Source organism: Rhamphochromis longiceps, linkage group LG23, assembly GCF_057381845.1.
Source record: "Rhamphochromis longiceps isolate RC_006_pf linkage group LG23, R_longiceps_female_GT1.1, whole genome shotgun sequence".
Lineage (NCBI taxonomy): Eukaryota > Metazoa > Chordata > Actinopteri > Cichliformes > Cichlidae > Rhamphochromis > Rhamphochromis longiceps.
The window spans coordinates 32,683,957-32,701,055 of record NC_140578.1 but is presented as its reverse complement, the minus strand read 5'-3'; the positions used below and the strand labels follow the sequence as shown (position 1 = coordinate 32,701,055).

The window sequence follows — 17,099 nt, the reverse complement described above, 5'->3', positions numbered from 1 at the left end:
GGCGGGCGTTAATCTCCACCAACTGCTGTTGAACTCTAATCTAGCTTGCTTGCCAAGTGTTTGATACACTGCAAAATCCATCGTAACGAGTAGAAAAGGCTTTAAAATCTTCTTCTTCTTTTTTTGCCCATGTGACAAAATGAGAGTTTACAGTTAGCTTTCTGTAATTGATACAAGGGGGCTTTATAAATCATGGCATTTTCTGTGGTCTTTAATAGGAAAAAATAATTTGAAATTTGAAGTTTTTTGGTAGCAAATTGGCCTACTGATGTTACAATTGCCATCCAGTCTACTGTCTGAGTGCATCTCCACCCTACCCCTAAACCCCCCTCCCCTTCCAAACCACACACACACACACAACTCGGTGCAGACAGACATAAATGCATCCACAGATGGTGACACCCCGGCAGTCACTCCTGGGCTGGCTGTCTACGTGCCAGCAGCGATAACACATGCAAACACACAAAGACATATGCACACACACACACACAAACACACACACGGCCTGGCGGCAGCAAACACGGTGATGCATCATTGAGCATAGGCTGGTTTTTCTCTAACTGCTGAGGGGAAATCAGTGTGGTGTTAAGTAACCATTCATGTGGAGCTGAGACCACACACAAACAAACAGCGCAGCGACACTAATAAAAATACATTTACCTTGCGAGATGAATAGAATATGATTGACTAATATGAAAGTTCTCTGGCAGACATGACTCGTGGCCACATTACCGACTACTAAGCTTCTCTGTGAGCAAGCGTCGACGTATTAATACAGCTCCAGTATCATTGTTTAATTCCCCTGACAAATATCTATTGTGCCGCTTTCATACTCTTACTTGGATTGTGATATATTCATTTGTTGATGCGCTGTTAATGTTTCCACTCTGGTTCGGAGTGTGCTGTGTAGGTAATCACCCACTCCGGGGCTGCTGCGCTGCTGTTTGTCATGTAGATCTTCCTGAGGATTGTATTTGAATAATGAGGAAGGCTTGAGCGTTCTCTTGTGCAGAGTGTCTCCACGCTGCCGCAGTAAATGACCTCTGAATAGTTGTTTTGGATTAGCCATCAAAGTCTTCTCTCGAAGTGGCCAATAGATAGGTACTTCCAGAAATGAGTCACTTGAAAATGATCATTGCTGCCGTTGCCATATAAGATAATGGATAACCATTACACTCCATTTTCCCCAGCTCCTCACCCACACAACGCCTGCTCTTGAAATATGATGCATCCACTGTGCTTAGTGAGCACTTAATGTCCAAAAGCACCGTGTTTGTTGAGATTTACAACTGCGCCGGTAGGAGGGGGGTAGAAGAAAGAGTGCGTCGTCTGCGTATAATGTTGTTCACTCAATAATTATCTCATTTTATTTACGAAGACAGACAGCTTTAGACGAGGTTAGAGGCTCCCTCTCTATTATCTCCACCTGCCACCCCTCTATTGTAGCCCCCTCCCTCCTCTGCCCCTAAATGATGTCCTTCATGTCGAGGACTTTCCAAAGTTTCCGTCTAGGAGGAAGAGGCAGGGGAGTGTGTCCTCAGCGCACTCGGTTATGCTGAACAGAGTGTAGGGGAGGAGGGAAGAAAAAAAAGCAGACAAAATTACACCGCACCTCTCGTGCATTGGTAGTCAGATCGATGCCATTTCTGAAAGGATTAGGCCTCCTCTCAGAAATCTATTTTAATTACTGAACACACAGGTAAACAAAGTGGTGGTGGTTCACAGGTATGGATTCGAGCGTCAGAGGAGTATTGATAGCGTGTGGCCCCACGTTAACCTCGGGGCCGCTCTGAAAGATCCTGCCGGCTGCACCCCAGGTGGAAGCGGGGAATGCCGATGTAGCTCCGCGACCACTCTTTCCGTCAGACCGCATTGATGATGGAAACAGATTGAAGTCTACATACTGTGTAGCAAGTTGTTGCATTGTGGTGTTAATGTGTCACATTTTACTACAATTAATCAGAAGCTGCCAGCTTCAGCGTCTGCTAGTCTTCCCATACAGATTGTGCATCCATGTATAACCCTTCTAATAAGGGTTATACATGGATAAGTTGTCTGTGTGTATATCCCATGCATTCATTACCAAACTCAGGCATTTAAAACTCAGTGAGTTTGTTTTTTATTTAATCTGTAATAAGATTAAAGATTTGCAGAGCATTAATAAAAATGTAGGCTTTAGTATTTTTGGGGTTAATACTTTAATTTGTTGCCGTCCCCATTAGCTGCACGCTAGTAATAGATGAGTAATAAAACAAGAATTTGTGACAGACTTTAGTACCTTAACAGTCATTATGTCAAACTGTTTTCACTAATAGGTGCTAATGGTAAATGATTTATAAATGTAAGAGCTACCACAGTATGGCTAAGTTTAGTTTTTTTTAATACGTGAGTAATTTTTATAAATGATCAAATTAACTGTTAACTGTTAAATCTTTATAGACCAGTGAAATCATTATAATTGCAGCTGATACCATAATAACGAGAGTAGAAACATGTTATTAAAGCTTTATAAATTTTCACTCTGTGTTAGGTTGTTTATGTCACGTTATTTTTGTATTTCCTTCATATATCTGTACCTGAGCTGAGGTGACGCAAAAATTTCCCCGCTGTGGGATCAATAAAGTCTTATCTTATCTTATCTTATGTAATTTATAGCAATAAAAGAAGCTAATTTGTATTTGCAGATTTATTGGAGTACTTAATCATTAATAGCTTGTGGATGAGTAATGAGCCACAGATTCTAAAATGACTTTTGGCTGATTTTGCCTTCTTTCTCAAGTAGAAGCTTTCTCACCATATACGTGTAAATGCAGACGGGGGAAAAACAGCTGCCGTAAGATGTTTAAGCAGCAACAAATGGGTTTAAGTTACATACTTTATATCTTTCCACCTATTGATGATGTGTCTGGTTTCTGCATGCTTGTGAAAGGCTTTTCTGATGAAAGAGGCGCTATGGAGATGCTGCTGAGGTCGTGACACTGTTAGAGCACACTGGTGTTGAGAGTCTTTACAGATGTTTTGTTCACACGATAAGAATAATCTGTTTTGCCTAAGTGGGCTCAATGTGTGCGTGCGTGTATTGTGCATGTGTCTGTCTTCATTTTTTACTTCATAACTGTGTGTGTGTGTGTGTGTGTGTGTGTGTGTGTGTGTGTGTGTGTGTGTGTGTGTGTGTGTGTGTGTGTGTGTGCAGGGCTGTCTTTGAGGAAGGAACCCTGCATGGAGCTGGGTGATTAGGCACGCTGCGCTAGTCACAGGAAATGGAGTATCTGACGGACAGGCCAAGTGCATTATAGATGAATGTCGTGCGTTAGCAGCGCTGAGCCCCTGCCGAATATCTCTCAATTTCCTCTCTGAATGACAAAAGAAGCCACGCACAATTTCCTTGATCCAGAGCATTTGTTTAACTGCGCCCTACCCATTTAACCCACCCATTCAATAGTCTGTCTAGTAAAAGGAAATTTAGACAGTGTCAATTTATACAGCTTTAAGGAAGATCTGATATGGGCAGGCAGGGGTTACGAGGATACGCCTCTGGAATTTAGTTAGAGATTTACGGTGATTTGGTCTGATTTCTCCCGTAAGCTAAACTTGGTATCGTCATTAAACATGTCCTAATATTTTGAAAGTGTCAAAAACAGATTGATTTATTTTTTTGCTCCAGAAATATTTTAGAGTTTGCTGGTTTGGCTGTGCAAACTTATCCCAAGGTCACAGATCGCTGATTACAATGGGTGTTAGAGTTTTTTAAAGTTGCTGTCATTTGTCAAATATCTTTATATCGCAGCTCCGAGCTGTCATCTTTACAGAATCCCCACCCCCACCCACCGTCTTTGAGTTAGTGACAGCTCATCTCTCCCGGTCACTGCTCGCCGTCTAGACTTTGAACTCGCTCTGTTTACTTCCTTATCTGTTGTTGTTGTTGTCGTTACTGTCGTTGCTTTGCGGCAGACTAGTCGTTGTAATGGTAAGCTGTGGCTGGACTTGAATCGAAGGCTTCAAAGATGTGAATTCAGGCTATTTTCAGAGAAAAAAAGTCTGTCATGGAGGATGGAAATGAAATTAAATTTCTGCAAGCAACACTTCTGTCTGTAGTTTGGACTCGGTTCAAATAAGGTTGTTAATAATAACATTTCTGTCACTTTCTGGATTGCAATTTCTGCTCCAAAGAATAAACATGATTTCAGTTTTGATTTTGTGCGCTCATGTATGTGTGAGCGAGAGAGGGCGAGGGCGAGAGAGACACCAGCTCATGACTAATTTTATAATTAATTGCCTTTTGGAGGACCTAATCACATTATTTGACTCTCTACTGTAGGTTGTGTGCCAATACAGCGTAGCCTGTGGCTTAGTCACAGTGTGCCGGACTCATTAACGAGGCAGTCCGGAGATTTGTCAAACACACACAAGGCCTGCGTGCATAGAAAAATGCACACACATATGTCATTAAACAATAGCTGCGTACTGTATGTTGTGTACTGAGGTTTTTTTGTGCTGTGATTTAGGGGTTAAAAGATGCCCTCTGGTGTATTTGATAAGGATTTGAATAACTGGCTGGTTAGATTTCCCCTGTGGTGCGTGAAAACGGGTCTCTCTTGATGAAGTTATCGCTTGTCATGCAGCTCTTTCTACTCCTCCACCTCCTCCTCCTCGTCCTCCTCTTTCTCTTCCAACGCTCGGCCGGAACGCATTTGTTTAAAGGAAGGGGAAAAAAAAGAATTACGACACAATAGTTTGTTTTTGAAGGTCTCTGGTGAGTGTTTATGTTAGAAAGACAAAGAGGGGTGCACATTTGTACGCCTTGTCTTGGCGTGTGTGTATACGCACGCAGTGGAAACATGTGTGCCAGCATGTCTTTTTCGCGTACGCACACATACACATACGGCTTAATTATGGCGTTACTGAAATGGGCAGTTTGCTCTGACACCCCGCTTGCAGAATCACATAGCAGACAGACTTAAAAGAGCTCATTAGCTCTCTCTAAAGAGCTGTTTACTGCATATACACACACACAGAGTAATAGGCAGTTCTGTTGATGCAGATGGATGCCGAGTGTAATGAGAATTATTAGGCTTCTCTATGTGGAGGCTGGAGGAGAGGGGTGAAAAAAGCTGGCAGACTAGACGCTTCAGAAGGTGGAGAAGATTTCTGCTGGATGTTTCACCCGAGTGCATGATTTCTCTCTCTCCCTTTTTCTCGGCAACATGTACGACTCTTGGTTTAAAAAAACAAAACAAAAACAAAAAAAACTTGAACACCTTATTGCATGTGTCTGTCCAAATGATCTGTAAATATGTCTGCCAGGTCTGCAGCCTTGCAGCTCGATCAAAGTGCTGTAACGAGACCAAAAACAAATGAATGGAAATATTTCTTGTTAAATATTTAAGCCGGAGGCCCCACGCATGTAATCTTGTAACCTTAATGAAGGCCTCTGCAGCCAAAGGCCAAATTGTGCTCCACAAGTAACAGAACAATTTTATATTTTAAAGAAAAGAGCCTTGACTGTTTGTGAAAATGAATGTGTGATGCTTTTAATAACAAAGGGATATTGAATCGCCCTTTGACAATGAATTCAATGACTTTCTTTCAATGTCTTTCAAGGTCATTCATAGCAAGTAAAGGGATGTAGTAAGGCCCCACCCCACCTGCACCATCACATTAGGGCGCTTTGCTTTGCTCATTGCCCCTGGTTTACATCACATTGAATTAAAGGATACACCCCTGAATGATACCAAAGTCAGTCCTCCTCGATCTCTTCCATATGTTTTGGAGAAGGAGCAGCAAGTTCAAAGTGCTCAGTTCAAAGCATCCGTCCTCATTTGAATAACGTAGCATAATCGCTATTACCTTATTTAAATAGTGCAAGTTATCGTTTGGCCTTCATTTGCATTGCAGGGTAATCACTGCTTCTCTGCATTAACCTCATTATAGAAGAGATGAAAGCCCTGATGGAGCCTGACATACTCTTTTTATATATGTTATCTTTATTAATGACAGTATTAGAAAGATCGTGTTTCTTTAAACAGAGCACATAAGAGTTTGGTGCATGTCGGATTATAGGGAGTGAAGACTAAGACTTTGAAGGCCTTTGTTTTTTGTGTTTATTCCTCATTTCTATTACCTTCAACATTTTTATATATTAATCTTATTTCTTTCTATCCTCACACCTTCTTTTGAATTATTTTGTGTAATAAGATAAGCTGGAGTATTTTAGCTAATAACACAGCTAGATAAAAAGGTACGCCAAATTACCTAAATGTCATCAACAGATAAGTCTAAGAGAAAATGAACAGTTTTTTTCAGTACTTAGCATCTCTCTGTGTCTTCTGCTAATAGGTAGATTCAAATTATGTTAATTAATGTGATTAAAAAGTAGCAACACCAAAGGTGTGGCACCTTATTAAGCTACACTAGCTTTGCTAGCTGCGTTGTTTTTCTTTGGGGGGGGGGGGGGTTTCACCACATACACTACATCAGTAAAAATGCATGCATTACTTTTTTTTGACAAAGAAGGCAATTTATCATTTATGTATATGTGATTGATATATTATACCTGAGATGTGGCATTCATAAATGATAATGGCTAGAGAAAAACTTAGCTAATGCTAGTTTGGCTAGCTCTTTTATTTGATATAGCTCATACCTATTTGATTGTTTTACTGTATCAAGTGCACATTAAGATCCTTTTGAATGGCAATATTTAAGAAAATAAAATGTTTTGAGTGTACATTTGAAGTTGATTTTTATTTTATTTGAAATGTGTATTTTATTTTGTTCATAGCTAAGGTTAACAGGGTCATCTCTTGCTAACTTTCTTTTGATGTAGCTTTCGTGCTTCGGCTTATTGTCTGGCTGCAAGAGGACATGAGAATTTCTCTAAAGTTAAACATATATACTCAGGCATTAACAATAAAGCAAAGAAAAAAAAAAAAAACCAAAGCCTTAAAATACAGTTTTTTCTCTACATTAATATGAATATATACTAGATGTCAATAGTTAGCCTCTGTTCAGTTTTTATAGAAAAATGTTTATTTCAGCCCAGATGGTGTCATCTATTACAGAGATTGTGTGATATCTTTAATTTCTTTAAAAAGAATGTGTCATATCATAGAATATATATTTATAACATTTGCTGCCACTTGCTCTGCACTATACCAAATTAATATTATGTTATGTCCATAATCTTCAACTGAAGCACTGTTGAATGCCCATTTAAGAAACATCTGAAGGTGGATTTTTCTGTGGCAGAATCACGCTGCAGAATCACCCTGTGTCAGCAATGCTGTTTCACTGTAGGTCTGTGCCACTGCAGAGAGGAGAGTCACTCTGATAGTATATACAGTGATTATAGCCCCTGAATCAGATGGGGAGTGGACAGTTTGTTTGTAAGAAAAGGTCTATAATAAATAATAATAAATATAATATAATAATAAATATATACATGTATTTACAGATAGTTGAACACATGGCTGAATCTGTTGTCCTCATCCATATCTGCTTTATAGTTATTTGGTAATGCTTAAAAGTTAATGTTGGAACTATACAGACTTTATGTGCAGTCTTTTGCTCCTGGCTACGGATCAGACATGACGCTTAGAATACAAGCTTGAGAGCAGCCTTGAATTGTTTAATATTTTCAGTGATCTTGTTCTATTAAGGATTGATCAATACTCATTGACACTGGCTTACTGACAAAATAACAAGAAAAATAACAAAACTGCACCCTCTGATGGACTCCTGGAAACACAATTTTTTTCTGTGGACTCTCTGAGCTACTCAGATTAAAATGGTTACACTGCTGTATGAACGCATTGGAATCATCACAGAGGAATGTGACTTTGTAGCATTTTGTCTTTGCAAATAGTGCTCTTTGGCAGTTGTGCAGCCATTTTTTTTTAATATCTGTTAAATGTTTCTTTGCTGGTGTGAAATCTGAATTTTGTCTAGAGCGTTGTTCTTATTTTCTCCTGTTTTTGGAAATGTAATTTCCTTTTAGAAATACTGTCCTTTTTATATTGCTGCCTTCACTTAATATATTCTCAATATTAAAAGAGCCTCTTAGCTAGCACAAAACTTCGCCCAGCTCTATCTGAGGTGTTCCCTGCTCACTACACTGGGAGGGTGATGGGCACGCCAGCCCCGGCAAGACTCCCCTCGGCTAAAATGTTGTAAATTAACACAATTAGCAGATCGCCATTCTGCTAATTAGCCACTGGCGTCTGCTGAGAGATGGCTAGAGAGAAGAATCAGAGAGGAAATAGGAGTCTAGGGATACCCCCACCCCCACCCCTGCCTGTGTTGTTACCAAACAAACACAGGGCCTCAGAAAAGAGACCAAGAGAGAGTGAACGTGTATTTGTTTGTGTGTGCTTGCTTTCTGCGTTTTTCCCCCCATGTTTATGTGTTTGCAGTAGCATAAATGGATGGGAGGAAGGGAAGATTTGCTCCTCCGTGAATGCATTTTATTGTGCGTGCTGGCTTTATTCACACAAGCACAAAAACACACACATAAACCAATTTTGAAACAGGGATTGCTTACTAGACCCCCAGTTGTGGGTCTCTACATGCAACCGCTGCCAGTCAATAAGTCGGAGGAAGTAGCTTAAATGACACCGATATTATCCTTTATTTGTGTGCACTAAGTCAAATCAAACAGGGTTCAATCTGCTGTGCGGCTGCTGTGATTACGCCCAGTCCAGCCTTTGATAGTGCCACGGCTTTGATAGTGAGACAACGATGGAGCCACTGTGTGACTGTCAGTGTTTGCAGATGGCATTGGCTGGGATTAAAGGAAACAGTGGCTCTCCAGCCTCCTGAGGCAATAAAGGGGAGAGCCAGGTGAGTATGTCTGAGATGAGAAGGAGCAAAGGAAGGAGGGAAGGGGAGGGAGGCGAAGTGAGCACAGAGGGACTAAATAAGAGGAGGGGTGGCTTCGAAGAAAGGGAGTGAAAAGTGGAGATATATATCGAAATAGATGGAGTCTGAATAAAAGGAGGTGAAGAGAAATAAAGACAGATCTAGCAGGAGGGGAGGTGGAAAATGGATAACAAACAAAAGCAAAGAGGAGAGAGGCTGAGAGTGAAAACAAGGCAGCAGGGAGGCATGAAGAAGAGGCAGACAGAATGGTAAAGAGAATGGTAGAGAGAGAGAGGTCAAGGTGGAGCTGTGCAGAAAGGAACTAAGCTTGAGACACAATGTGTTGTAATTCATAGCTCGCTACAGCTCCTGCGTGTGTGCCTGTGTTTGTCTGTCTGGGTCAGTGGATGTGTGTGCGTGCGCGTGTGCTCATGGACGTCTGCACGCCGGAGTGCAGGCATAGATGTTTTTTCTTTTTTTTTTTTAAACGCCTGTGTGTCTGAGCACAGGTTTGTCTTTAAGTGTGTATTGAATGAAAGTACCACAAGCAGAGGTGTGTGTTTGTGTGTGTGTGTTGCTTTGTGGCACTCGGCGAGGCGCATTTTCAAACCCATCTCCAGCCTCTTCAGATGAGCCGGGGATTATAGAGTGACCCTCAATGCCTCTGTCTTATTGGTCTGGCCAGGGTGCATTAGGCTGCCGTAACCAGCCATCCCAGCGTCTCTCTGTACCGCACTTTACCTGCTGATGCTCTCTCAGAGTCCTTGTGAGCTGTAGGGTTTAACAAATCTTGATTAGTTGGATGCAAATCCATAATAACACACCAAATAACACACCAAACGCCTCTGGACAAATATCACCTTTTTGGACAGTTTTAATTATTGTTAAAATGATGTTAGCTTGACAGTGTGTTAACGCATCTCTGTCTTTTTTTCCTCAGGCGTAAAGATGCAGTGGACCCCCGAGCACAGCCAGTGGGCCGAACAGCATTTCGACATTTCGTCCACCACGCGCTCGCCAGCCCACAAGGCTGAGGCATACAGGGCAGTACCTGGCCACCTGCAGCGCTCGGCCACCTACCAATATGCCTGGGCCAATGACGACATCTCGGCACTCACTGCCTCCAACCTGCTCAAGAAGTACGCTGAGAAGTACTCTGGTATTCTGGACATGCCGGGCTCATATTCGGAGACGCCTGGTGTCCCAGGAGTGATGAATGGACGGAAAGGTGAATCTGAGCCTTGGCAGGATGGTGTCTACCCCATGAGCTGCATCCCAGAGGGCATTTCCGTCAGGAAAGGGGGGGTTGCGGCAGCTTCAGAGGTGGTGTCTGGCATGTGCAGCTCTCCAGGCCTGGCTTCCAGCACCCTGAGTGAGCCCAGCTACTCCAGCAGTAGCTGTGGGAGCCACACAGCAACTGCCCTGCACTCTTCCTCCATGCCCTCTCAGGAATATGGCCCAGCGTACAGCAGCTCGTACCTGCACAGCAGTTACAGCTCCCAGTCTACCCCCGCCCCAGCACTTCCATCTCCACTGCACAGCTCTGGGCTACTGCAACCACCTCCTCCTCCACCCTCCCACCCCACTATAGTCCCAGCTTACAATGGAGGCTCCCCCAACTTGTCTAGTTATAATTACCCCCCAGCAGGCTACCCAGCTCAAAACTCAGTAGGGCCAGGATATAGCCCTGGAGGAGCCCCCCCTCCCTCCTCGTACCTTCCCTCAGGCATTGCTGCACCTACACCCCTTGCTCCCTCTTCTGCTTTACCTGGATACCCATACCAGAGCCACAACCTGACCCCAATTGCCCCAACCCCTCTCAACAGTAGCTCCTCCAACTCACTAAAGAGGAAAGCCTTCTACATGACAGGTCAAGGAGAGATAGACCCCTCTTATGGTAACTTTGGCTACAGTCAGGCAAGGAGCTCAGCTGAGAGTCCCATGTACAGGGTAGCAGATAGCAGCAGTACAAACGGAGGCTCCAACAGTGCCAGTGGTGGTGGGTTTGACAGGAGTGCTGAGAAGTCATCTTTAACTTTTAATCCTCAGAAACAATCCACCATTGCATCAGAGCAGCAGAGGAAGTACAGCAGCCAGGCAACTGGTGGGCCTCTGACTCCACCAGCCTACGTCTCCTCCACCCTGGGGGGTTCCCGCTCAGCAGACTCTATTCCCAGCTTTACCACCCCCTCCCTCAGTGAGCAAGGTCCTGAAGACCACCGTCTCCACCTTTCTCACTCAGCACCTGGACCTACCTCCTCCTCATCCACTTCCAACTCCCGGCCTGCTGAAGAACAACTAAAAACCAGTGATCCTCACCTCCTGGACATGGTTACCTCTGAAATTGTACAGCAGGGGCCCCCAGTGGATTGGAGTGACATTGCAGGTCTAGAACTTGCCAAGGCTACCCTGAAGGAAGAGGTCCTGTGGCCCATTCTGCGTCCAGACATGTTCAGCAGTTTAGGACCATCCCCGCGTTGTGTGTTGCTGTTTGGCCCCAGAGGCAGTGGCAGGACATTGCTGGGACGTTGCCTGGCCAGTCAGCTGGGAGCACCATTCCTACAGCTCAGCGGCTCAACACTGGCGACAAAGTGGCTGGCGGATGGAGAAAAAATCATCCGAGCATCATTCCTAGTGGCACGGTGCCGGCAGCCCTCAGTACTGTTTATTAGTGAAGTGGACATGCTCTTGTCGGCCCACCTCAGTGAAGAGAGCCCTATCAACCGACTTAAAGGTGAACTTCTTGCCCAGTTAGACTCACTTCTTATGGGCTCGGGCGAGGATGGAGGCAACCAAGTATTGGTGGTTTGCTCCACAAGCAGACCACAGGATATGGATGAAGGACTGCGCAGGTACTTTTCCCGGAGGGTCCTGGTGCCTCTGCCGGATAGCGCAGCTCGACACCAGATCATGAACCAGCTCTTGGCCCAATCTCAGCACAAATACTGTTTGAGCGAGGAGGAGCTGGCGCTGCTGGTCCAGCGTACAGATGGTTTCTCAGGACTGGATCTGGCCAGACTCTGCCAGGAGGCTCTTGTAGGCCTGTTACATGTCTCTGCACAGGGCGTGGACATGACTGGTATGATGCCCAGGGGACAAATCAGGCCCCTCACCTACCAGGACATTGAGAGTGTCTTTTGTAAATTCCAAGCAAGTATATCGCAGAAAGAGATTGACACTTATACTGAGTGGAACAAAATGTTTGGTTGCAGTCAGTGAAAAGATAGATCCCGCCCTTGAGAAAAAGAGGTTTCCACAATTCCTCCCCTCAGGGCAGAAGCATTGTGCTGAAGGGGAAAGGCACACAAAAGGCCAACACAAGCTCTCACAAGTAGGGTTTAGATGCACCAAGAGAGTCGCTTTGATGAGACAACTGACAATTTTGCAGTTAATGAACAAGAGTTTTAATTTGAATGCTCGACACTCCAGAAAGCCAGGGATTGTTTACACATTGCAAGCAAGTTGGCTTCAGACAGGACACCCCAGTGTCTGTGTATATATTGTTATGTTGTTGTTCTTGAGATTTAGTTGGCTATCCAAGTGCCTGAAGTGGTGCTTTCTGAGTTTATTTGTTTATTTGCCTCACAATCTACATTCATGGCATGAGCTGATAATTATTAAGAGCTTTAAAAACTTCAGCGGCATGTCTGAAAGACCCAGACTGACAGTCACCATTGGGTGGTGGTCAATCGACCTTTATTGTCTTACTAAGAGCAGAAATCCATTTGGGCTGCAGTACCCTGGGCCCCTGACTCTCACCCATGTTTCTGATCCTGTGTCTGCAAAACAAGCAAACGTAACAAACCAACAACCAACACTCAGGAAAGCGTTTGTGAATTGTACAGTACCTCAAGACATCTTCACGAAAAGCACTAAGACCTGAGAGGAGAATCTGGCAGTGTTAGGTGTACCTCAAAAGACTAGGCTAAATAGCAAAGAGGTGGCAATGAATGTACTAAATGTGTTCTGGATTCGTGGAACATATTCTATAGTGAGAGTAAAAAGATTTTGTCCTTTCCCCCCCCTCACTGCAGGTGCTTTAGTTACCTGTTTCTACTTGACCAATCCTTATGAGCTTATTACCATTGCTGTTTCAAAATATAAAACTGTGTTGTTTTGGGGTTTTAAAAGATGGGCAGGTGTTGGGGTGGTGGGAGTTGTACATTAATTAAAACAACCATAATCAACATTGTCTATAATACATGATCTAGGCTATATGGTTTAGCTGCATGGAACCGCATCAGTTATCAGCTAACTCCTGCGTAAAATATTCATCATACATTAAGCGAGGTATTCTCTGATCTTGATGAACTTAAATGGAAGGAATCATTCTTCATATAAATATACTTATTTGCTTTTTTAACTGAGAGATCAGGCTAGTACCAACAGCTGTTTACGTTAGCTTGGCATAAAATATGTTAGCCTGTTAGACTGCAGCATGTTAAAGTTAACCAGTTAACTTTTTAAACACTTAACAGTGTTTTTGCAGGGATTTTGCAATGCTAAGCTAACGGGCAAATGTTTGTAGACTTGGCTATCTTTCATAAAGAGAACAAATAACTGTATTTCTCCAAAATATCAGTGATATCAAAGAAAAAATACTGTCTTTTTGTGTGGGTATTACATTATTGTTTGACTTGGTCTTGCATGGTTTTGAGGAAAGCATGTTTGTCAGTCAGCATCAAGAAAGCGAGGCTTGGATATTGCCCTTACCGAGTCCAACTGAAATCATATTTAGTTATTTTTTGCAGTATTAACAAATGTCATATATAAATATGCTTTTAAATTAACTTTTAACTTTGATATCATTAAAAGAACAGAACGTGCTCATACAACCATAAACACCAATCAGACATTGTAACAATATGCTGTGACTAAAATAGGAGCACTATGAAAACATGGGTCATATCATACCTGTATAGGTGCAACATTTTACAAAAATTGCATTATTGCTTTATTTGCTATATTTTATTGAGGTCTTTAACAATTACTGGTGTTTATTTTGAAATAAAAAATGAAAATTAATAGTAAGTCTATTTTTCATTGTGAAAATGAAATTAAATAAGAAGTGAAATATAAGAACATGGTTACAGTTTTTGCAATGTTACCGACTTTGACGTTTTTTGGGGACAGACAACAAAAAAATCTAATTTGAGAGATAGTTGTGCTGTAGAAGATGACACAATGATTTCATTTGGACTTTGGTATCATAGATACGTTTGTAGGAATTTCCCCTTGTTAAACACTGGCTCAGTTTCCAAGACACAGATGACGCTTAGCTATAGACAAAAACAAATTCTTCATCTTCATTGATTTAAAAAAAAAAGTTAGTTTTTTAGGCTTAATCCACATCTAGGGAAACTAGCTTACCATGTTTAGCTGTATTTGAACTCGATTAGCTTCTGAATGAGATGCCACTCATGTAAATTACATATGTGGAAAGTAGAAATTTAAAGAAATAAATTCGGTTGCACGGCAGTTGTCATAACCATAATACGGTCAGCCAGGAGGTATATGCAGTTGGAATATATATGTTTTATTCTGTTTTTGTTTTTTTTTAATCTAAGATGACCACCCCAGAAAAACAAATCAATTCTAAACAATGTCAGCGCTTTTTTTTCCTGTATCCGTATTGTCTTTCTTTTTGAAAGTTACTAAGATGGTATGAAGCGCACGATCTACATACATTTGAGTTCCTACTGTTTAACATGAGTGGGGAATTTTGGCAGTAGTTTTGAAGACCTACATCACTGAACAATATCTGTTTCCCTTTGTATCATGTTGGAATGTATTTTTGTCTCTTCCTCGCCACCGTTTAAGGAGCTGTTGTGGCATGGGACTACTTAAGTCTATTGCACGTGCACTAAAGCGTTTTGTGTGTAATCTGGGGGGGGGGGGGTTTGTTGAAATTTCTCAACGGCATTGACAGCACTTATTTAGTTGGTGTTTTATTTATCTAAACCGCTGATCAGTCTTACCCTTTTTATCGTACCTCCTGATTTTTCTATAAGAAAAATATCCCAAAGGTACGAGCTGCTTGTTGTGTATGCCTTGTGTCGCTATCTCGTAGGCACCATCAGTTCAGCACCTGGAGTGGGGTGGGGGTGGGGAGTTCTGCTGAGCATCAGCAAACTGATGGAAAAGAGAGACAGACAGGCAGCGTGGCAGCAGCAGCAGCACAAGGGGGGAAAGCAGAGTGGTCCGTCAGAAAACCACCCTCAAAACAATCTGTACCAGAATTCCTTCTGTCAGCAAATCCTCTGGAGAGAGAGTCCCTTTGGACAGAAAAACCTACTAATGCACTTCACAGCACACAACAGTAGCACAGGCCTTTCCTCCTCTCTCTCTCTATCCCTCGCCATTCTCCACAAGCCGACCGACAAACCACTTGAAACACACTGGTCAATGCTACGCTTTGTTTGTTGCGTGTTTAGCGGGTCCTCTTTTCATGTCTTTTTCTCCATGATGTGCTGATCTTTTCCCCTTTTTTTCCTTTCTTTAAATAGAGTTCTTCTTTAAAGCATTTCTACCTCATGGCTACAAAACACACGTGGTATTTGATTTAGGTCTTTTACAAATGTCAGACATTTGTGGAAAATGTATTTTAAAAAAAAGACAAAAAAAGGAGGAAAGAATAACACCATGAAGTTTTGCGCAGTCTACCTCAGATGACTGTACTTAAAAACATTTAGCTGATGGTGCGACCGGAGGCTGCAGCATAGCCTAGTGTGCGTGTGCGCGTTTGTGTGTGTTACCACGTGTCCTCTCCGAGACAGACACACACTCATGATGAAACTGATGTGAAAACACGCAAGCGATTCGTAAAGGGGGCGGGGGAACGGTTGGGGGTCAACCTAAACGTGACCTGGAAATGTATAATCCAATACATTTGCTTTAATCTTCTGTGAAGTACTGTGGTTGTGCGCGTGTGAATGTGTATATACATGGGCACACTCTTTTTATTTAATTTTTTTTTTTTGATTTAGTGTGTTAAATTTTATAAATTGTTAGTATATATAACACACTTGCACAACTTTAAAACAGAGTGTAATGTGTTTCTGTTGTACATATCTATACATACAATACAAATGCACCACTTGTTTATATGTGTGAATATGTTGCCATACTTGCAGTCAACTTAAATGTATTTTCATGTAATCTGAGATACAAGCAGCAACAAACAATTCATTAAAGACATTTTCTTGGGAGATTACAGCTTGTATACGTTTTTTTTGTTGTTGTTATTGTTTTTATTGGAAGCGTAAAGTAATAACTGAATTTATTTATCAGTAAAATGGAAAAATAAATGTATTGTCCTGCCAAAAAATAGCCCAGCTGAAAAATCGCCTTAATGAGCCTTGTGTTAGTCACCCTTGTGTGCAATTATAAAATCATCCGTGTTGCACAGGAAGCCAGCGCTGTCGCTTCTCTCATTAAAATGTAACAATTCATTTCTCTTGCTATGCTAAGAGTGGCTAGACCAAAACATTAAAGCATTAATTATGTTTCTCCATCACAAAGAATTTGGATTATGTGAGTGCTCTTAAAGAAAATGATGCGCATTTACCCACTATGTTTCCTAGGTGTCATTATATAGCTACTGGTGAAGTGTGGGAAGCTGCCGCGTAGCCTCCGTAATTATCTCTGAAAACTCGAACACGTCACAAGGTTAAAGTACATCGAGGGGTGCCGTTTTCTTTATTTTTCCACTTTGGCACATGCTATACATGCTATGATCATAAATAATTCATGACGTATATACATCTATTTCCCCATCTGATTTTTCGGACACAAAGAAATAACCCGTATTTATGACGCTATGGTTGATCAGCAGGGGACGTTATTGGAAAATTAAGTCCAGCAGCCGGACTTGAGCTTTACTCACAATTTCAAGGTTTACATTCTTCCAGTGTGTGCGTTTGTACCCCGAGGTTATCTGCCAAAACACTGTCCTCTTCATTTTCTAAAGGTCCTCCTCCCTCCATAAGCTGTGCCTCACACCTTCGCTCAGTCTTTTGCACAACAATTGAAATATGTTAAGTGATCATTTTCCTTAGTCTTAAATGTGCAATCTATTCAAATATGAGAGGAAATTGCCCACAGCTCACAAAAAAAGAAAAAAAATCGGAGGCGATTGAACGGGGGTAAAGCTGGAATAAATTATGCAAATAACACAAAGGACTTTACCAGTTGAAAGCCTAATTTTCCTATAATCAGCACACTGTCGCCTAATATTTTTTTTC

The 17,099-nt window shown here is 42.0% G+C and overlaps 1 protein-coding gene across 1 annotated transcript in view; it reads left to right on the top strand.

Moving 5' to 3' along the window:
• LOC146642394 (fidgetin-like) overlaps positions 1-15,932 on the top strand; it is a 33,545-nt gene extending 17,613 nt beyond the window's left edge. The window contains exon 3 of the mRNA XM_085399175.1: positions 9,797-15,932. Within this exon, the coding sequence (XP_085255301.1) occupies positions 9,797-12,075 (2,279 nt within the window). The 3' untranslated portion in view covers positions 12,076-15,932. The remainder of the gene's footprint in view (positions 1-9,796) is intronic.
• Positions 15,933-17,099: the final 1,167 nt, after the last annotated feature.